The sequence below is a fragment of the Lissotriton helveticus genome, chromosome 2_2, assembly GCF_964261635.1.
Source record: "Lissotriton helveticus chromosome 2_2, aLisHel1.1, whole genome shotgun sequence".
Taxonomy (NCBI): domain Eukaryota; kingdom Metazoa; phylum Chordata; class Amphibia; order Caudata; family Salamandridae; genus Lissotriton; species Lissotriton helveticus.
Window position 1 is genome coordinate 35,658,689 of NC_136060.1, and position 18,685 is coordinate 35,677,373.

An 18,685-nucleotide genomic window follows, 5' to 3' on the forward strand; every position below is an offset into this window, starting at 1 on the left:
CCATTCTTAGCACTATCAATGCTTGCTTATACATCTGACTTACTCACTTTTCACTGTCATTGCACCCAAATTGGGGTTGCAAGGATTCCACATGGCTTAATTAGTCTGACTTATGGCCTAATTAACTGTGTGAGCAATCAAGGGCTAAACTTTTTTTTGGGCAATCTCAGTTTCTATTTTGCTCATATGTTTGAGTGCCCAAGTTTTTACACACTATTCAAATTTGTCGTGGATTACTAATTGTAGCTTTGAATGCACTCCCTGTAGTTAGGTTTCCATATTTAGCAAAATCAAATTCTGACTCTACAGAGATAATGAAAACTGACAGATATTTCACAGTCCCTACTCTGAGTTGTATTTACACAAGTAAAGGGGTATTTAGAATCCAACGAACCTGCCAGAGTAGCTTTTAGTCTTATATAGGGTAAACACAGGAGACCACACCCGAGAATACATATATACACACACAACTGCATTTTCTGATAAGTAGTATTTAATATGCATAATCCTACATAAATCATCTTCTTACTATTTCCAAACAGCTCGAAACACTCTGTTTACAAATCCAAGCTGAAAACAATGCTTTTAACTGAAGTATTTCGGAAGCTCTGAACTCTTAATTCTCATTACTTCTCCAACTTCAGGCCTAGTGCATTTATGCTAAGTGAACACACTTAATACGCAACACACAAAAACACAGACTACATTAACATTCGTCAAGGACTGTGATGTATATTAACATTATCCAAACACATATTCAAGAAAGCAGAAGTTCTGTACGACAGTGGGCTATAATATGCTACAAATAGGATTTACATAGCCACACAGCTCATTCTTCCATCCTAAATAGATTTGCTTGGCTTTCCCCTTCTCATTCAGTTGACTCTTATTTTTCCCTTGTGATTGAAATTTAAGTTTGGCTATATCACACTTCTGGGTATATCCTGCACATTACCAGTATGTTATTTACTGCATTTTTCCACAGCAATAAGAATGAAGAAAGTTTCTTTTATGCTTCACATTAATGAGATAGCAAAGCTAGAATGGGCACAGGGAAAATCGAATGTCTTAATGTGGCAATGTGGATCATCTGTCTAGGCCCATATCAACCAGCATTTATGGCCGTTAGTCTAATCTACAATCCGCTCGCTCAGGTTCCTCTGTGTGTGCACTGAAGCGCACTCTCTAATACATACAGGCACCCATCTTTCCATTTCACACAACACTAGATTACTACATTCTGGGGCCGTATTACAATAAATGCCCCAGGGGCGCAACGGACACTTTGGTATTATAGAAGGGGGCGCAGACACTGTGCGTCCCCTTCAATGATACTGATAGCGCTGGCACACTTAAAGCGCCAGCGCTACCTTCAGAGGGTGCTCCCTCATTGGCATAGGGGCGTGCCCTATGCAAATGAGGGAATTCCTTTGACTCTGCACCCGCGCCATATTACAGATGCAGGCGCAGAGGCAAAGAAGCCCTCAGTAGGTGCACTAATAGGGCACCATTTAAAAGGTGGCGCAGGGTCAGTGCGCCTCCTGAGAGTAGCCCTCCGCTGGGGGTAAAGGGGTACCATGAACTCCCCAGAAATACCCTAGCAGGCGGTGCAGTCAGTGACTGCACCCACCTGCAAGGGGATCTCTATTCACCTGTAAAATTGCAGGCGGGTGCAGCCTGCACTGTGAAAACACGGAACAGCTGCTCCGTGTTTTCACATAAATGCATTGCCACTAGGGCATCACGAGTTCCTAATAGTGCGCATTGTCATTGTTTGCACCTGGTGCACATTTAAAAGGGTGAGCTGGACGCAAACAATGATAAAGCATAATACGGCCTCTGAGGAGTTGGAAGGGGATGGGATGCCACAGAGATCAGAACAGAGAATAAAAGATAAGCCACAGATAGACATTAAACTGACCAAAATTAGGGATACTTGAACTAATCTTACAGCAGGGAAAATAGTGGGATTCTATGGAGACATCAAAGCCAAGCTGAAGGGCAAGGAGATTCACAGACATATTACTCAACAGAAAATTAGACCTATGATTAATGCTAAACCAAGAACAACATAGTATACGCTGCTCTACTCAATGCACTGACATCAGCAAGTTCAACTATTGCTCGCTGTCTGGAGTGCAAAGTGAATAGAACTAATTTTGTTGTACTTTCTATAATGAGAAGATGATGTATTAAAAATTAGATTATCTGATGCGCAGGTTTATCTTCTACCACAGAAGATAGGAATTTTCAAATCCCTCAATCTTCTCTATCACATGTGAAAACACTGAATGAGGGCAACCTAAGAAATATCAATTTAAAGGGTAAATTTTAACTCAAATGTGGGCTCCAGTTACTCCATCCAGATCTACAACAGTGTGCTATGAATGTGTTCCTGAAAGCGGCCCCAATAGCGGAAGGTCAACAAAAACAATGGTAATTTCTGAAAACATTGCAAGTTGAGAGGAAAGGTCTTGAATAAATGATATGTAATATTCAGATAATAGAAAATCCAAACCCTTGAGTGCTACCTAGTTTAAAATGGTGCTTAAATCTCTGTCACTACAACACTCTCTACCAAGGCTTTGCCAAACGTCAGTCATTCATTTTGCATGAGCCAGTAGTCTCTGGCATGCCTATGTGGGTTAGCAGGTAGATCTGTACTCTACGACAGTGACCACTGTTTAACTAGAGCTGTACTTAAAAGTCCAGTTAGAGCATGGATTTCCCATCAGCCCAGAAAGAGACATCACTGGATCTCCCAATACCAAAGGGAATGATGGACGGAAAGCTGGAGCAAATCAAACACTCACCTCCAGTCAACTGATCTGGGTTTAATCCATCCTCATTCTTTAGCTCACTCCACCACCTCAGTTCAGACAGGGCCATATGCAAATCAGTCTGACCCTGTGTCTCTTGGGAACAGTGCAGCCCGAACTGGCAAGCCATGTCTTCCCTGGACCGGGAATAAGCATCCCGGGACCGGTTTCTGGCTAATCAACCGTCATCAGCAAAGGCTAGCTTGAATCCAGTGGCAAAGTGAGCAAGGGACCCTTGTCTGGGCATACCCTGCCAATTTAGGGCGAACAAAGCGATACCAAAAGGGATGATGGACGGAGCGCTGGAGCAAATCAAACACTCACCCCAGTCAACTGATCTGGGTTTAACCCATCATCATTCTTTAGCTTACTCCTCCACCCCAGTTCAGACATGGCCATTTGCAAATCAGTCTGACCCTGTACCTCATGGGAACAGTCCTGCCCGAACTGCCAAGCTATGTCTTCCCTGGACCAGAAACAAGCATCCCGGGACCGGTTTCTGGCTAATCAGCCGTCATCAGCCAGACTAGCTTGAATCCAGTGGCAAAGTGAGCAAGGGACATACGTCTGGGCATACCCTGCCAACTTAGGGCGAACAAAGCGATACCAAAGGGGATGATGGACGGAACGCTGGTGCAATCAAACACTCACCCACAGTCAACTGATCTGGGTTTAATCCAATATCATTCTTTATCTCACTCCACCACCCCAGTTCAGACATGGCCATATGCAAATCAGTCTGACCCTGTGCCTCATGGGAACAGTCCAGCCTGAACTGCCAAGCCATGTCTTCGTTGGACCGGAAACAAGCATCCCGGGACCGGTTTCTGGCTAATCAGCCATCATCAGCCAGGCTAGCTTGAATCCAGTGGCAAAATGAGCAAGGGACCAACGTCTGGGCATACCCTGCCAACTTAGGGGGAACAAAGCGATACCAAAGGGGATGATGGACGGAGCGCTGAAGCAAATCAAACACTCACCTCCAGTCAACTGATCTGGGTTTAATCCATCATCATTCTTTAGCTCACTCCACCACCCCAGTTCAGACATGGCCATTTGTAAATCAGTCTGACCCTGTGCCTCATGAGAACAGTCCAGACCGAACTGCCAAGCCATGCCTTACTTGTACCGGAAACAAGCATCCAGGGACCGGTTTCTGGCTAATCAGCCGTCATCAGGCAAGCTAGCTTGAATCCAGTGTCAAAGTGAGCAAGGGACCCACGTCTGGGCATACCCTGCCAACTTAGGGCGAACAAAGTGATACCAAAGGGGATGATGGACGGAGCGCTGGAGCAAATCAAACACTCACCCCCAGTCAACTGATCTGGGTTTAATCCATCATCATTCTTAAGCTCACTCCACCACCCCAGTTCAGACATGGCCATATGCAAATCAGTCTGACCCTGTGCCTCATGGGAACAGTCCAGCCCGAACTGCCAAGCCAAGTCTTCCCTTGACCGAAAACAAGCATCCCGGGACCGGTTTCTGACTAATCAGCCGTCATCAGCCAGGCTAGCTTGAATCCAGTGGCAAAGTGAGCAAGGGACCCACGTCTGGGAATACCCTGCCAACTTAGGGCAAACAAAGCGATACCAAAGGGGATGATGGATGGAGTGCTGGACAAATGAAACACTTACCCCCAGTCAACTGATCTGGGTTTAATCCATCATCATTATTTAGCTAACTCCACAACCCAGTTCAGACATGGCCGTATGCAAATCAGTCTGACCCTGTGCCTCATGGAAACAGTCCAACCCGAACTGCCAAGCCATGTCTTCCCTGGACCAGAAACAAGCATCCCGGGACCGGTTTCTGGCTAATCAGCCGTCATCAGCCAGACTAGCTTGAATCCAGTGGCAAAGTGAGCAAGGGACATACGTCTGGGCTTACCCTGCCAACTTAGGGCGAACAAAGTTATACCAAAGGGGATGATGGACGGAACGCTGGTGCAATCAAACACTCACCCCCAGTCAAATGATCTGGGTTTAATCCATCATCATTCTTTAGCTCACTCCACCACCCCAGTTCAGACATGGTCATATGCAAATCAGTCTGACCCTGTGCCTCATGGGAACAGTCCAGCCCGAACTGCCAAGCCATGTCTTCGTTGGACCGAAAACAAGCATCCCGGGACCGGTTTCTGGCTAATCATCCGTCATCAGCTAGGCTGGCTTGTATCCAGTGGCAGTGGACTGTTCCCATGAGGCACAAGGTCAAAATGATTTGCATATGGCTGGGTTCAAACTGGAATGGCATGGTTAGCAAAACAATATGGATTTAGGCCCAGATCTCTGTACTGGGGTGAATGTATGACATTGTTCTGCATTCTCTCCATCAACTGTTTTTGCATTTGTCACCCCGAGTGGAATGGATATGCCCAGACATGGGTCCCGTGCTCTCCATGCCACTGGAATCAAGCTATCCTGGCTGAAGAGGGATGAAACGCCGAAACCTTTCCTAGGATGCTTTTTTCCAATCCAGGGAGGACCTGGCTTGGCAGTTCGGGATGGAATGTTCCCATGAGGCACAGGGTCAAAACTGATTTGCATATGGTTGGTTCAAACTGGAACGGCATGGTGAGCAAAAAACGATGGATTTAGGCCCAGATCTCTGTACTGGGGTGAATGTATGACATTGTTCTGCATTCTGTCAATCAACTGTTGTTTTTGCATTTATCACTGGATCTCCCATCATCCACCTGCACAGGAAGTGACATCACTGAATTCCCTATCATCCATCTGGACAGGAAGTGACACTACTGGTTTTCCAGCCAAAAACATCTTTAAAAGAAGCCAAACAAGAGGACTTTGTTTCTCATCATCCATCAGCACAGGAAGTGACATCGCTGGATTCCGCATCATCCACCTGTACAGGAAGTGACATCACTGAATTTCCCATCACCCATCTGGACAGGAAGGAGAGGATGAAGTGAGTGGGATTAGAGGACACAACATGTCCATACTTTTTTGATTCATGAAAAAACTTTCCCTACTTTGTAAAAAGACAAGCATCCGGGGATGGTTAATTTTTTATTTTTTTTTATTTTTTTTTAAAGAACCTTTATTTCAATTAGAATGAAATTACAAACACGGGCCTACAACCAGTGTGGCCGGCCGCTAATTAAATCGAGCAGAAATTAAGTAAGAAGTATCACATCAATCCTGCGCTTAAAAACAAAGCCACATCCAGGATACAGCAGAGAATCAAGATAATACGTGATACCAAGGATTTGAAACGGTTCATTTTAAAATTATCAAAAATTAAATCGAAAATCGACATCGCATTGTCATTCCCGCTCCCAACACAGTCATCTAAAACACATTATCACTCCGATGATGAACATAGATTGAATGGGAAAGGAGAAGAGTACCAAAGTCAGGATAAATGCAATAGTCACGTACCAAGCACGGTATGCAAGCCCCACCCCTGAAAGGGAATGTACTATGGGAGACATGAAGACGACGACATCGAAGAAGGAAAAGGGCAAAGGGCCATAGAAACAAAAAAGGAACAGAGAACAAACCCATCCCCCAACCCCCCACCCTGCACCCCTGCAAAAGGCTACGGCCTACCCCCCCAGCAGCGTGCCTGTCGCCCTAAATGAGAGACCCGAAATATAGAAAAGAAAGAGAAAAGAAGAAAAAAAAAATTTGAGAAGAGTCGGCGATTCGGTTACCCATTCCTCCCACCCCCGCATACTAGAATCGTATAAACAGAAGCAGTATAAAAGTATAAGTATCAGCAAGCACATAAAACGCAATCAATTACAGCCCCACTAGACGTGCCCTTGAATCACCATTAACCAGCAAGAAGTCCCTCCAAATCCCAAACGAGGTCACCCCTGGCCGCTTCTGGCAATAGTATCAATGATGAATAGTCCTGCAGACGAGATACAATTCGGTACAAAAGGTCCAATCGTTCCAATCAGACCAGGTAGCGCAGCCGCCCAACATGGTCGTAGCCACCGAGAGACAACTGACGATGCATGGCGGATGTCGGAATGCAACAATACCCAGACCACCAACAGTCTCAAGTCCAAAGACAGGTCCGCCAAGCACGGAACGGAAAGCACAGGATGTGGGAAACACCGCAGCACAGTCCGGGCCTCATGTACCATGGATCGATGTAGCTTCTCCACTCGCTGGATAGAAAAAGGACCCGGTGAGACAACCACTTGCGGAACAGGTGTGGCAACAGTAAGCTCAGAAACCAAATCTATTCGCGCCTCCAAGTCTGTAAACTCATCCGGGGGATATAACACTGTAGCAGAGGGAGACGCATCGGCACCAACTCGAAAGCAACCCAGTCCGCTACAAAATGGCGGGTCAGCAATGGCGGCGATCCTTCCTTCCAAATCCCGGGCTCCCCGGAGCAGGGCAGTCCGCAGGGTTGTCAGTGCAGCCAATACGTGGCCACGCGTAAGCGTTTCCCCACATTGCCAAACTCCGGGGTCTCAAGTTCAGCAGTTTCTCTGTCCCCGGGAGGGGCGCACCCCGAGGCGCCATCTGCCATTTCAGCCATCTCGTTCTCCTCCTCTTCCCCTCCACTTCAGAGTCTCGTCCGACCACTGGAGTCAGCAGGCCCCACGGCTGGATCTCGATAGTCGGCGCTTGCTGCAGAAAGGAGAGTCACCAAAAGGCCGGTCATGCTCCCCGCAGCTCGCCGGGAGCCACCCGCTGGATCCCGGACGGGACTATCAACATGGCTGGGCGTCTCACCCAAGGGGAACCGGGCGTCATGGGCTCTCTCCGGCTCGGCAATATCTCGGGTTCACGGGGCAACCCACTATTGGGAGTGGGTTGATACCAACTCTCCCGGCTCGCGGCTCTCAGGCTCCCACTGACCGGCTTCTCATCCCGACCAGGGCCGCCACCGCTACGATCACTGCAGGGCACCCTCTGCACTCGAGGCCCCGGCTTCAGCGCCACGAAGGCCGGCAAGCAGACGGGGACGGTTCTTCGGATCTACTGCACGGTGGAGCCCCAGAAACAGACGGTAAGCGATTGCTTCCCTTCAGCAACTTAGATCAGCAAACCTTGCTCAGGATTATCTTCAGGATATACGTGTGGGGAGGAAGGGCCCACGGAGCCAAGCGTTTATGCAACCGTTCTGATCGCCATCTTGGCTCCTCCCCATCGGGATGGTTAATTTTGATAGTTTAAATGCTTCCGCTGAAGAGTCATTCAGCGAGTCTCCTGTACTGTGAAACCAAAGTGGGCCAGACAGCTAAACAAGCCTTCCTGCCAGGTTGCCTGCTTGCCTGAAGGAAATGCAAAGGTGTGCAACGAGCTAATCTGCACATGTAAATGGTAATCTGCAAACGTAAAGAATCCTTGGAAGCTGGTACTGGTTTTAATTGATCAAATCAATGAAAGCTTTGTGATGACACAGATTTATTCTTTTTGAATGGTAATGCAAAGAGTTAACTAAGTTGTAATGTGCATGCTTTTAATTGCAATTGTATTTATATAGCAGTTACTACCCCTGACGAGGTGCTGAAGGCAGTTATGCAAAACAAAAAAAAAATGCATCACGTAGAATCTGAGTATTCCTAAAATCCTTTTTTTGGAAGTACAATTTTATCTTAAATCTTTTTGTGCATTTTGTAGTAGTCTATTTTATAACTGTGTGTTATTCAATTTTAAAATAATGTCTTACGTATTCACAGCGCTTTCTATCACAGACTGTGACCTTGTAGCACTAAAAATACACAAGTTGCTGTTTTCAACTGCACCAACCAAGATTTCATTCTGTGGCTCTCTGGTTACATTTAATGTACAATAGTGCATTTCCCACTAAGTAACAACTTTTTTAAAATTTATTTTTAATTTAAGCCGCATGTTATTTCATATGTAGCTATCTGACGGTGAAATACCACAAAAATGTACAGAATATTTTGTTTCTTAAGCCACACTTTTGACCCCGTCCCCACACTCACTGACTTCGCCCCATTGCAAGCAGCATCACTTTTCGACCGCTGACAGGAAGTGACATTACTGGTTTTCCCACTAAAACAGTCTTTAAAAGAAGAAGCCAAGCAAGAGGACTCCATTTCCCATCATCCATCAGCACGGGAAGTGATATCACTGGATCGGCCATCGTCCACCAGTACAGGAAGAAACATCACTAAATTTCCCATCATCCATCTGGACAGAAAGCGACTACCAGTTTTCCCGCCAAAGAAGAAGCCAAGAAAGAGGTCTTCATTTTTCATCACCCATCAGCAGAGGAAATTACATCATAGCACCCTGGACTCCTCTCCCCTCCCAGGACATCTTAATGACAGCTGCATCGGATGTGCAGCGGGTGTGCCACTGACGCGCCGAAGGCAAGCCTGTCTGTTTCCCGTCCATACCTTGGAAGTGCACACCCCCAGCAACCCTGGTCCGATCACTACCCAGCGGTACTCTTCAGCAGTCCTTAGGTTACTAGACCACAGACACCGTTCCCCTAACTGCTGCAGCACCACAACAGACCAGTGTAGGAGCTTCTACCTGTACCCACTGTAGGTTCTCCAGCAGTCACGCACCCACCCCCCCACACAGATATTAATACCTTCAACACCCACTCTCAACAGACACACCACACAAGCACTAACGCCAACACTCCCACCCTACTCCACACACCATAGCAAACCCTATGTCAACTCCCACTCGCATGCATGCTCCTCAACACATGATCACCCAGCAAACACACAACCAAAATAAGAGGCCGTCTAAGCAGCGACGCACCCGACATCCTCTTCATCACAGAGACCTGACCCAACCCCTCATCGGCTCCCGACATCGCTACAGAAATCCCAGCAGGCTACAAGATTGCTCAAAAGGACTGCCTTCACAAACCAGGAGGAGGACTCGGTATCATCTACAAGGAATCCATCAAATGCAAAACATCTACAGACAATGCTACCCCATTCATGGAACACCTGCACTTTAAGCTGCAAATCTTTTGAAAATTCACCCAGGATAGAACCCTCGCCTACCAGCCCACCGGACCCCGAGCCACCTTTACCAACCTCATCACCAGCTTTGTCGCTCCGCCCACCATCGACTCTACAACGTACATTCTCCTCGATGACCTCAACTTTCACCTGGTAGACCGAAACTACCCCTGCTCCACAGCACTCTTTGAAAGCTTGAGCAACATTGGACTCACCCTGCTCGTCGCAGAGCGAACACACACTGCAGTACATCAACGGGGCCCATCTTCACCACAAGCGGCAGCACCAAATACAACTCCACCACACAGCTCACATGGACCGACAACTCCATCATACACTTCCAAATCAACACACCTCAAATCTTCACTCCCACCTGATTCAGCACTCCAAGCAACAGTTGGAGCAAAATCACAGAAGCAGACTGGCTCAGCACCCTCGGCTATGATCAGTCTAGCCCCTACAGATAACCTCAACAAGTACATCAACAACTAGATCATGTAATGAGCGGACCCCCTCGCACCTATCAAACCCAACAAGCATTGTAGATCAGACATGCAGGCCAGTTGCTACACAGAAGACCTCCGAGACACCAACCGACAATGCAAACAGCTAGAAAGGAAATGGAGAGCCAGCCTCAACATCACCTACAGAACTACCTAAAAAGCTGCACCCAGATGCTATCACCAGCAAATTGGAGACACCAAGAAAAAAGCACTACTAAATATTACTTTATTGTAATTACATTCTTTACAATTGTTTTTAAAAAGAGACATTAGTGAGCATTAGACCGGTAAAACCTGTAATACATAAAACCAGGTATTACATAATTCATTAGAGATTTAAAAATACGTTGCAAAAGCTCTTTAGGGGGATTCAGGTAGTAAACCTAAGGGAGGGGAACAGTACAAATAGCTTTGGATCATAAAATGAAAGGAAGAGGGGGTGCAAACTCAGCATTAAAGTGCGTTATCACAGGGGGTGTGGACTGAAGTGATCCTACGCTTGCTGGACAGTACTAGAATGAAAAGTTCCTTTGGGTCAGGACTGACGGGATGGCCCGAAGGAGAGATTAAACGCCAACGGAACGGGCAGTTCTGTTGCCGAGCCCCACAGATTATTCCGCAAACCACCTGAGCAGAAAATGAATTCCTGGTGGTTACAGGGCGACTGTAGAATCAGCTGAACTAGCCTGCTGTTGTTACAACCTGTACGTTCACTGCTGTGGTCAGTCAGTTCCTGGGCAATGTGACCTCTTGAGTGCCCCTTTTACTGCATTGTTGCATGAGTCTGATATATATGGCAAATTTCGCCAGTTCCATCGGCTCAATTAAGGTGAACACCAGGTAGTGGCCTTGTTACATGTGCTTACTCCATGTGCCAGAAAATTGGTTTTAGTAAAATTCTGCATGGATTAAAGAAAAAAGAACTAGTGGGCAGCATCGAGGGAAGCTGCAACATCCTACAAGGAGATCTTTTCAATTGTCAAGCATTTCACCTCACCCTCAGCAACTGTCAACAACTTAGCTGCCTCCCATCAACACTATCACAACCTACCCAACTTCTACAACAGCAAAATCGCAAACATCTACAGCGGCTTCGCACACCAACCCAAACCCCGGAGAACTCATCCCTAACCTACCCACCACCAACCAAGGCGGCCACCTGAACATATGGACAACGCTCCCCAGAAACAACACGGCGGTGATCATGCATACCATTCACTCAAAGGCCCTAACGAACTTATGCCCCCACCATATCTAAAACCTGAGAACATCATCAATCAGCGCAACCCTGATCCACATCATCAACACCTCCATCATGGCCATCACCATTTTTCTGGATGAATTGAAACTTGTAATAATCAACACCCTCTTCATGAAGCCCACAGCTGACACGAATCAATAGAGTGTCTTCCGACCCATCGCCCTGCTCCCCTGTCCATGAAAGTGATTGAGAAAGCCGTTAACAAGCAACTCACAACCTAACTCAAACTTCACCATCTTCTAGACAACCCACACTCAGGATTCAGATAGAACCACATACCTCATTGCCAAACATCCTGGACTTAGGAGAAACAGCGGCCTACATCCTTCTCGACGTCTCTGCGGCCTTCGACACTGTCTAGCACAACACTCTCATCAGAAGAATTCACAAGATTGGCATGCAAGGATCCGCTCTCAAATGGACCTGTTCCTTCCTCACTGGCAGAACTCAAAGGTTTAGGCTGCCACCCTTTGCATCAGAGACCAAGAAACTGATATGCGGTGTCCTTCAAGGATCTTCCCTCAGTTCCACTCTTTTCAACATGTACATGATAGCACTCGCCAACATCATCCGATCACATGACATCACCTCATACTCATATCATGTGACTGCTATTAGTCACTAGTTAAATTCCGATTAGTTCTTTGGTTTTGACACAAACTCGAACACGGGAATGCAGTAGGGAATATTCTGCTGCGTCTCGTTACCAGCGTTTAACGAAGTAAGTACGCTAACATTTAGTTAAAAGATTCCCTGTTTAAATATCGGAGAACCTTAATAGCTTCTTGCTAATTGTAGAATTATCCGGTCCACTACCGTAGCAGTTTACCCTTGTGATTTGAGTTAGCGGTTACAGATAACTTTGAATAATTTGTATGAATCCTCGTTTAGGTCCATGCAATACACGTATTGTTGACACGTGTATACATTTTTTCGCATGATATTTAGTTTTCGCCCGTACTAGGATATAAGTTCATCATGAGATATGGAGTTTTCCACTATAAACGTAAACCTGTCCTGATAGCACTATTTGTCAGCATATGAACTGAGCGTTAATTTGTATTGATTTTTTGTAAATTGCATAACATTGTTGAGAGCCTTTTCATTTACCAGTCATAACATCAACCATCTGCGAAATAATTATGTTGTATATGTCAAAATCTGATATGTTTTTTTTTTATCTTTCCTATAGACCCCTGATGAAGGGTCGTTTTTATAGACCCGAAATGCATTGGGTATCGTAAAGAGCATGAAAATTATATGAAATATTTATGAATATGGATTATGGAGTTTTGAAAATTACATTTGGAAGAGTTAATAAAAATAACACAAGTGAAAATTTAAAAATTGTGGTCTCAACATGATTTCATGAATTAGAAGATAATGTGAAGAAACATTGAGTTTCAAGTAAAAAAGTGCACACACCCAAGGACTGGCTCACCCAGACCTACATTGCATAATCACAAGACATCACCGTCATCTCCTATGCCAATGACACACAACTCATCCTCTCGCTTACAAACAAGACTAACATCACAGAACCAACTGCATGACTGTGGTAGCAGACTGGATGCTAACCAACTGCCTGAAGCTCAGCTCCGACAAGACGGAAGTACTGGTCTTCGGCAACATGACCTCCCTATGTGAGTTTCACCTGGTGGCCGTCGAAGCTGGGATCAACACCCACATGCACAGAGCACGCAAGAAATCTAGGGCTCAAACATGATGGCTCAAGTCAATGCAGTGCGCGCACCTCCTGCTTCCACATCCTATGCATGCTACAAAAGATCTTCAAATGGTTGCCTGAGAACACCAGACGGACTGTCACACAAGCACTCATCATCAGCAGGCTGGCCTACGGCAACACGCTCTGTGCTGGAATCTACAAACAACTCCTGCACAGACTCCAGACCATCTAGAACACAGCCGCAAGACTCATACTTGACCTCTCATGCCGCACCCACATCACGCCGCACCCACATCACACCACACTTCAGGAAGCTTCACTAGCTCCCCGTTCACAAACTAAGCCAATTTAAATTTCTCACACACACACACATGCAAAGCCCTACACAACACAGGACCAGAATACCTGAACAGCGACATACACTTTGACCAACACACCATACACCTACGCTCTGCCTCACTATCAGTCGCATACACGCCCGCATGTGCAAAAGAAAAACTAGAGGTCGCTTGTTCTCCTATATCGCATCCAAGACATTAAACGGCCTTCTTCAACACATTAGAGGCTTCTCCTCAATTATTAAGTTCCGCTAGCAACTCGTGACCACACACCTTGCCCAAGCACCTGTATACCCTCTTGGCCTATACAAATAAACATACCATAACATGTGGTTCTATGCTGCTAATGGAAGTAAAGGTGCCTATGAATCAAAATCTGAACTGTTGCTGGTGCCTGACAGTAAGAAAATGGGATATTCAAGCATTTCTTTGGGGGTGACAAATACTGTTCTCTCTTTTGCAGACGACTACAAGAATTCGAAAATAGCCTTTCATCAAACTGAGTGCAGTCAGAGCTGACGGACTCTCATATGGCTTGGACAGTCGATAATCATGCATTTGGGTTAGCCATTCAATAATCAGCAATGTTCACTGCACAGCTACACTTTATGTTCATACGAAAGAGTTTGCAAGTCGCCAAGATGGCTTTGCAACTGGTGCATTCACTGTAGAAATGTGAGTACAACATGAATGCTGCAAGTTGCAGTCTTGTCAGATCTGGCTCAGCCTATTCCAAGCACATGAACATGAGTATTTTTTACAACAAATACCAACACCTATTTATGTAGCGCCTAGAGATAATTCACTCTGAAGTGTGCTCTGTATATATTACGAATATTAATCACATCACCATGTTCATCATAAATAGTTAGGAGCTGTGTGTATATATGAATGCGCCTCTATAACATTACTGTATTTATATGAAAGAGGTCTGCCTCTTGCAGAAAGAGTTGTGCTCTACACCAGGAGATCTGATATGCAAGGAAAGCAATCCAAGAGTCTGCACATCATTTTGTCGCCACTCATGTAGGACACAGAGCTAGTAATTGCATCGGATATCGACAGCTCAAGGCGAGGGACGATTGAGTACAGTCAAAGGAAATAGGGTGGGGGTCCCTTTTCAGGCCTATTTAGTGAACACTTCCTCCCCAACGCTCAGGAATGCTTTCCTTTAAACAGAGAGTAATAATGCTCACTTTGTTGTATGCTTTTTTCCCCATACCTTGTGGACTTACCATCTGAATCGATAAGTTGAAATGCTAGTGACAGGCCCCCTCTGATTCTGAACAGCACGTCTGTGGACTCTGCAAAGACCTGTAAGAACCGCAACATAGATGCAATAAATACTACCAAAGGAGTAGAGTATTGTTTCAATGGAAACTGATACAGATATGTTCATGAATAAGATTTGCTGACTGGCCATATAAAGTTTACACAGCATGGCTGAATGCGTATAATAAAGAGAACAAAGTGGAAATGTAAAAAATGGATGTTAATAAATACAAATTATTAAAACTGCAAATGAGGGCAGCCCGTTAAGGTATGTAGATATGCACTACAATCTTATTTTGCAAGTTTTATTTAGTGATACCCACCGACTGTCACACCACAATATAAAATAAAAAAGTTACAAGTGCATTGAACCACAAACTACATCTTGCATTGTTTACAATAGGTATTGTCTTTTTACTTAGATTTTTATGAATCACTAAACAGTCCCTTGCTATAGTGTCAGAGTCCTTTGGCTCAGAAACAGAGAGAATGAAATGGGCTGAATAGGTGTGGAGTAACAAGTAATAATCAGAAGTGCTATTTAATGAACTTGTGAAATCCATTGTCCTTGCATGCTGATCAAAAAAAGTGGAAAAGCCTTACAGAAGAGTTGACAGAATTGGAAGAGACTGAGGCAGTAGCTAGTTTTAAGAATTTAACCAGCAGGCCCGTTCAATAAGGAGGACTAATAAAGGTAGCATAAGGAACTGGGCTAAACATAAGATTAAAAGGTCCAGGAAATATGGTCCGCATTAAGGTCTACAAAGGTTAGTATCTTGCCTGAACAGGTCATTGATGTGCAGCCATTAGGTCACAGGGATGGGGTACAGTTTTCGGAGAGTCAGCAGATATTTTCCAAATCTGAATGAGCGATGATTTCCAACGCTTGGGAAAGTTATTCTCACTAATCTGCCACTAGGGTGGAATTCTATTACAGGACCGGAGGCTTCGTATTATGCTTTCGCTTTCATTTATTGACACACAGCAGCCAATGAAACTTTAGTATTTGAATATCAAAAACTACATTTCCCATGATGCACACAACACATCACATCCTGTCATAGCCCATAAGAGCCAGTCAACACCGGATATCCTCCTCTTTCTTTGCTGCTCACAGTTAAGTGCAATTTTACTCTCATATCATGTCTTTGGTAAATATTATATTAATTGTAATCTCGGCATGCGCCGAGTGTGCTTTTTGAAGGTGCGCGTCTATCTCGCTTGCTGTATGTATTGTGATTGGTCCATTTGAATTGTTATTGTTGTTTATTTGTAGCGAGCCTTGCGCTCGTTTGTTCTATCGGGCCGCGACACCCCCGTTGTTATCGGGAGGTGCGCGCCCTTGTCCCTGCGAGGGACAGAAGCATTTGGTGCAAGTGCGAGTATCGCGCTGTTGTTTGGAGCCCGCACGCCCCTCCTGCTGAGATCGGGGAGTGCGCGCTGGCTCCTCAAGCTGCCGAAGCCGCTTTTTCTATTGAATTCCCCGCACGGGTGGGTTGTTATTGCCGCCACGACCGCTTGCGGTCTTCTCACTCAAAGATACGTTCCTTAGCTTGCTGGTACCGGCACGCCGACGGCGGGAAGTATTTCCATACTGTATTGATGCGCCAGAAGAGGCCTAATAGGCCGGAAGAGCAGGAGCCTTCTCACTTTTGTTTTTTCATTAGGTTTCGATGTGCAAAGCCCAAGTGGGCTATTTCTAGTAGAATTGGGCTACGCACATCGCTACTCCCCGTAATTACTTCGTTATTTCAATCTGCAATGCCCCTGAGCAACATCTTGATGTCTGGCTGGCTGGAAAACGACTTGGGCCTGGAGTGTGCACACCTCCTTCATACATACATTGCTCTTTGGCTCCATTATGCCCTGTGGGCTGCAAGAACTGTGCTACAGCCTTTACTGAGGAGTTAGGTACCCCTTTTCTGGATTTTTGTGCTGTGGGTTAGCTCCCCCATTTACTCCTCTCTGTTTTTCGCTCCATGAGCAGATATATTTACAAATTTTGCCCCACAATGGAGGATTCGATTATCTATGAAGAGGATGACAACCTTTATGAGGAGGAAGTGAACAATCCTTCCTTAGAAGATAATATTGTTGAGGCCCTGGGTGCTTCGGTCCAGGACTCTGTCAACAAGGCCCTTGAGAAGACGGTTCCGGGAACTGTACAACAGGCGCTAGCTACTGCATTAAAACCTATCACTAAGCGGTTAGAAAAATTCGCTAAGCGTCACGGTTTCACTGCTCCAGCAGTTTCTCCAAAGAACGGCGCAGCCTCTGACTACCATGTCCTGGCCTCACTCCTATACCTTGACCTCATTGCCTGCCCCTGACACTAGTAAGTCCAAGGCTCCGGACACTGATACAGACACAAAAACTACGTCTACGTCTACTGATACTCCAGATGAGTCTACTCCTAAGCAGAGGACTAAGAAGTCCAATAATGTGGAGCCTTCGCAACCTATATCAACCCCCTTCAACTTCAATCCTGCTGACATTGTTCATCCGAGATTTTCCGGTTGGCTTCCAGCGCCGGAGGTTGCCGCATATCTTCATGACAACCTCCGTAAAAGCTTTGACAAGGAGGTGAGTGTCCTAGGCTGGACATCTCTGATAAGGTCACTGAAACCCCAGACATAGACGCCAGCCTGCTGACTTTCCTAAAAAAGTTCGCCAAAGTCCCTAAGAAGGGCATTGATTGCGCCTGGCGGGGGTGCCAGTACAAGCTCCTAGACGTTGTGGGGCCCCTGGCAAACATTTTGGAGATGGCCTTAGAGGCGCAGGAATCTGGTGCTGCGATAGATCTGCATGTCTTGGCAGGATGGACCCAGAGGACGATATGCCTCTTGGGTAACGCAAATTGCGCCACATCCACGGAGTGCTGGAAGTCCCTCCTTATGAGGATGGATTCCAACCTCACCGAGTTAGTAGTGGCGGAACCAGGTCCTCTGGCGGACGGTAACTTGTTCGGAGAAAGTTTTGGGAAAGACGACGCTGCATCCCATAAGGCCCAGTCAGGGATCAAGAGAGTCTTTCAAGCTGGTGTTTTCAACAGGGCCAGACAAGATCGTGGACGCTCGTTTGGCCGTCAGTCTTCCCAAGGTTCCCAGAGAGGTGACTTTGGTCGAGGTGAGTGGGACTCCACCAGTGGGGGGACATTCTATCCCACCAGGCAACGTTTCAAGAGGCGTTTCAACAGGGGAGCATATCATGGTGTCTTCCAGGCCCCAGAATCTTCAGGTGAGTGCTCCAGACACCTTCCCACTTCCCTTGGGGGCTCGTACTCGATTTTTCTTTAGCAATTGGGTTCAATTGTCTCAGGATGCTTGGATATTACAGACGGTTCAGGGTTTTCATCTAGATTTTTTTCAGGTTCCCTATCAGGACAGACAGGCCAGGCAGCTGTCTTTTTCCCAAATAGAATGCGCTTTTATAGATTCAGAAATCGAAGGATTGCTGCAGAAACACGCGAAAGCACTTTGCGACGAGGGCCCTTGGGGCTTTTGCAGCAATATTTTTCTGGCTCAGAAGAAAGGCGGAGGTTACAGGTTGGTACGCAATTTAAAAGATTTCAATCACTACATGATATACAAACATTTTAAGATGGAGGGTATCCATCTCTTGGCAGATCTTCTGAAACAGGGAGACTGGATGGTCCTTCTGGACCTGAAAGACGCCTACCTATCCATTCCGATATTTCCTCTACATCGGAGATTCTTACAATTCCAGTGGCGAGACCGATAGCACGAATATTTGGTTCTTCCTTTCGGACTTTCCTCGGCACCATGTGCTTCACCAAGGTGTTGAAGCCAGTGATAGCCTACCTCAAGGAGCAAGGGGTTCGCATGATAGTGTATTTAGACGATAT

General features: G+C 46.0%; 1 protein-coding gene across 1 annotated transcript in view; it reads right to left on the minus strand.

Moving 5' to 3' along the window:
* UFSP2 (UFM1 specific peptidase 2) overlaps positions 1-18,685 on the minus strand; it is a 228,999-nt gene that overhangs the window by 184,744 nt on the left and 25,570 nt on the right. Inside the window, exon 2 of the mRNA XM_078678042.1 lies at positions 14,784-14,862. Within this exon, the coding sequence (XP_078534168.1) occupies positions 14,784-14,862 (79 nt within the window). The remainder of the gene's footprint in view (positions 1-14,783; positions 14,863-18,685) is intronic.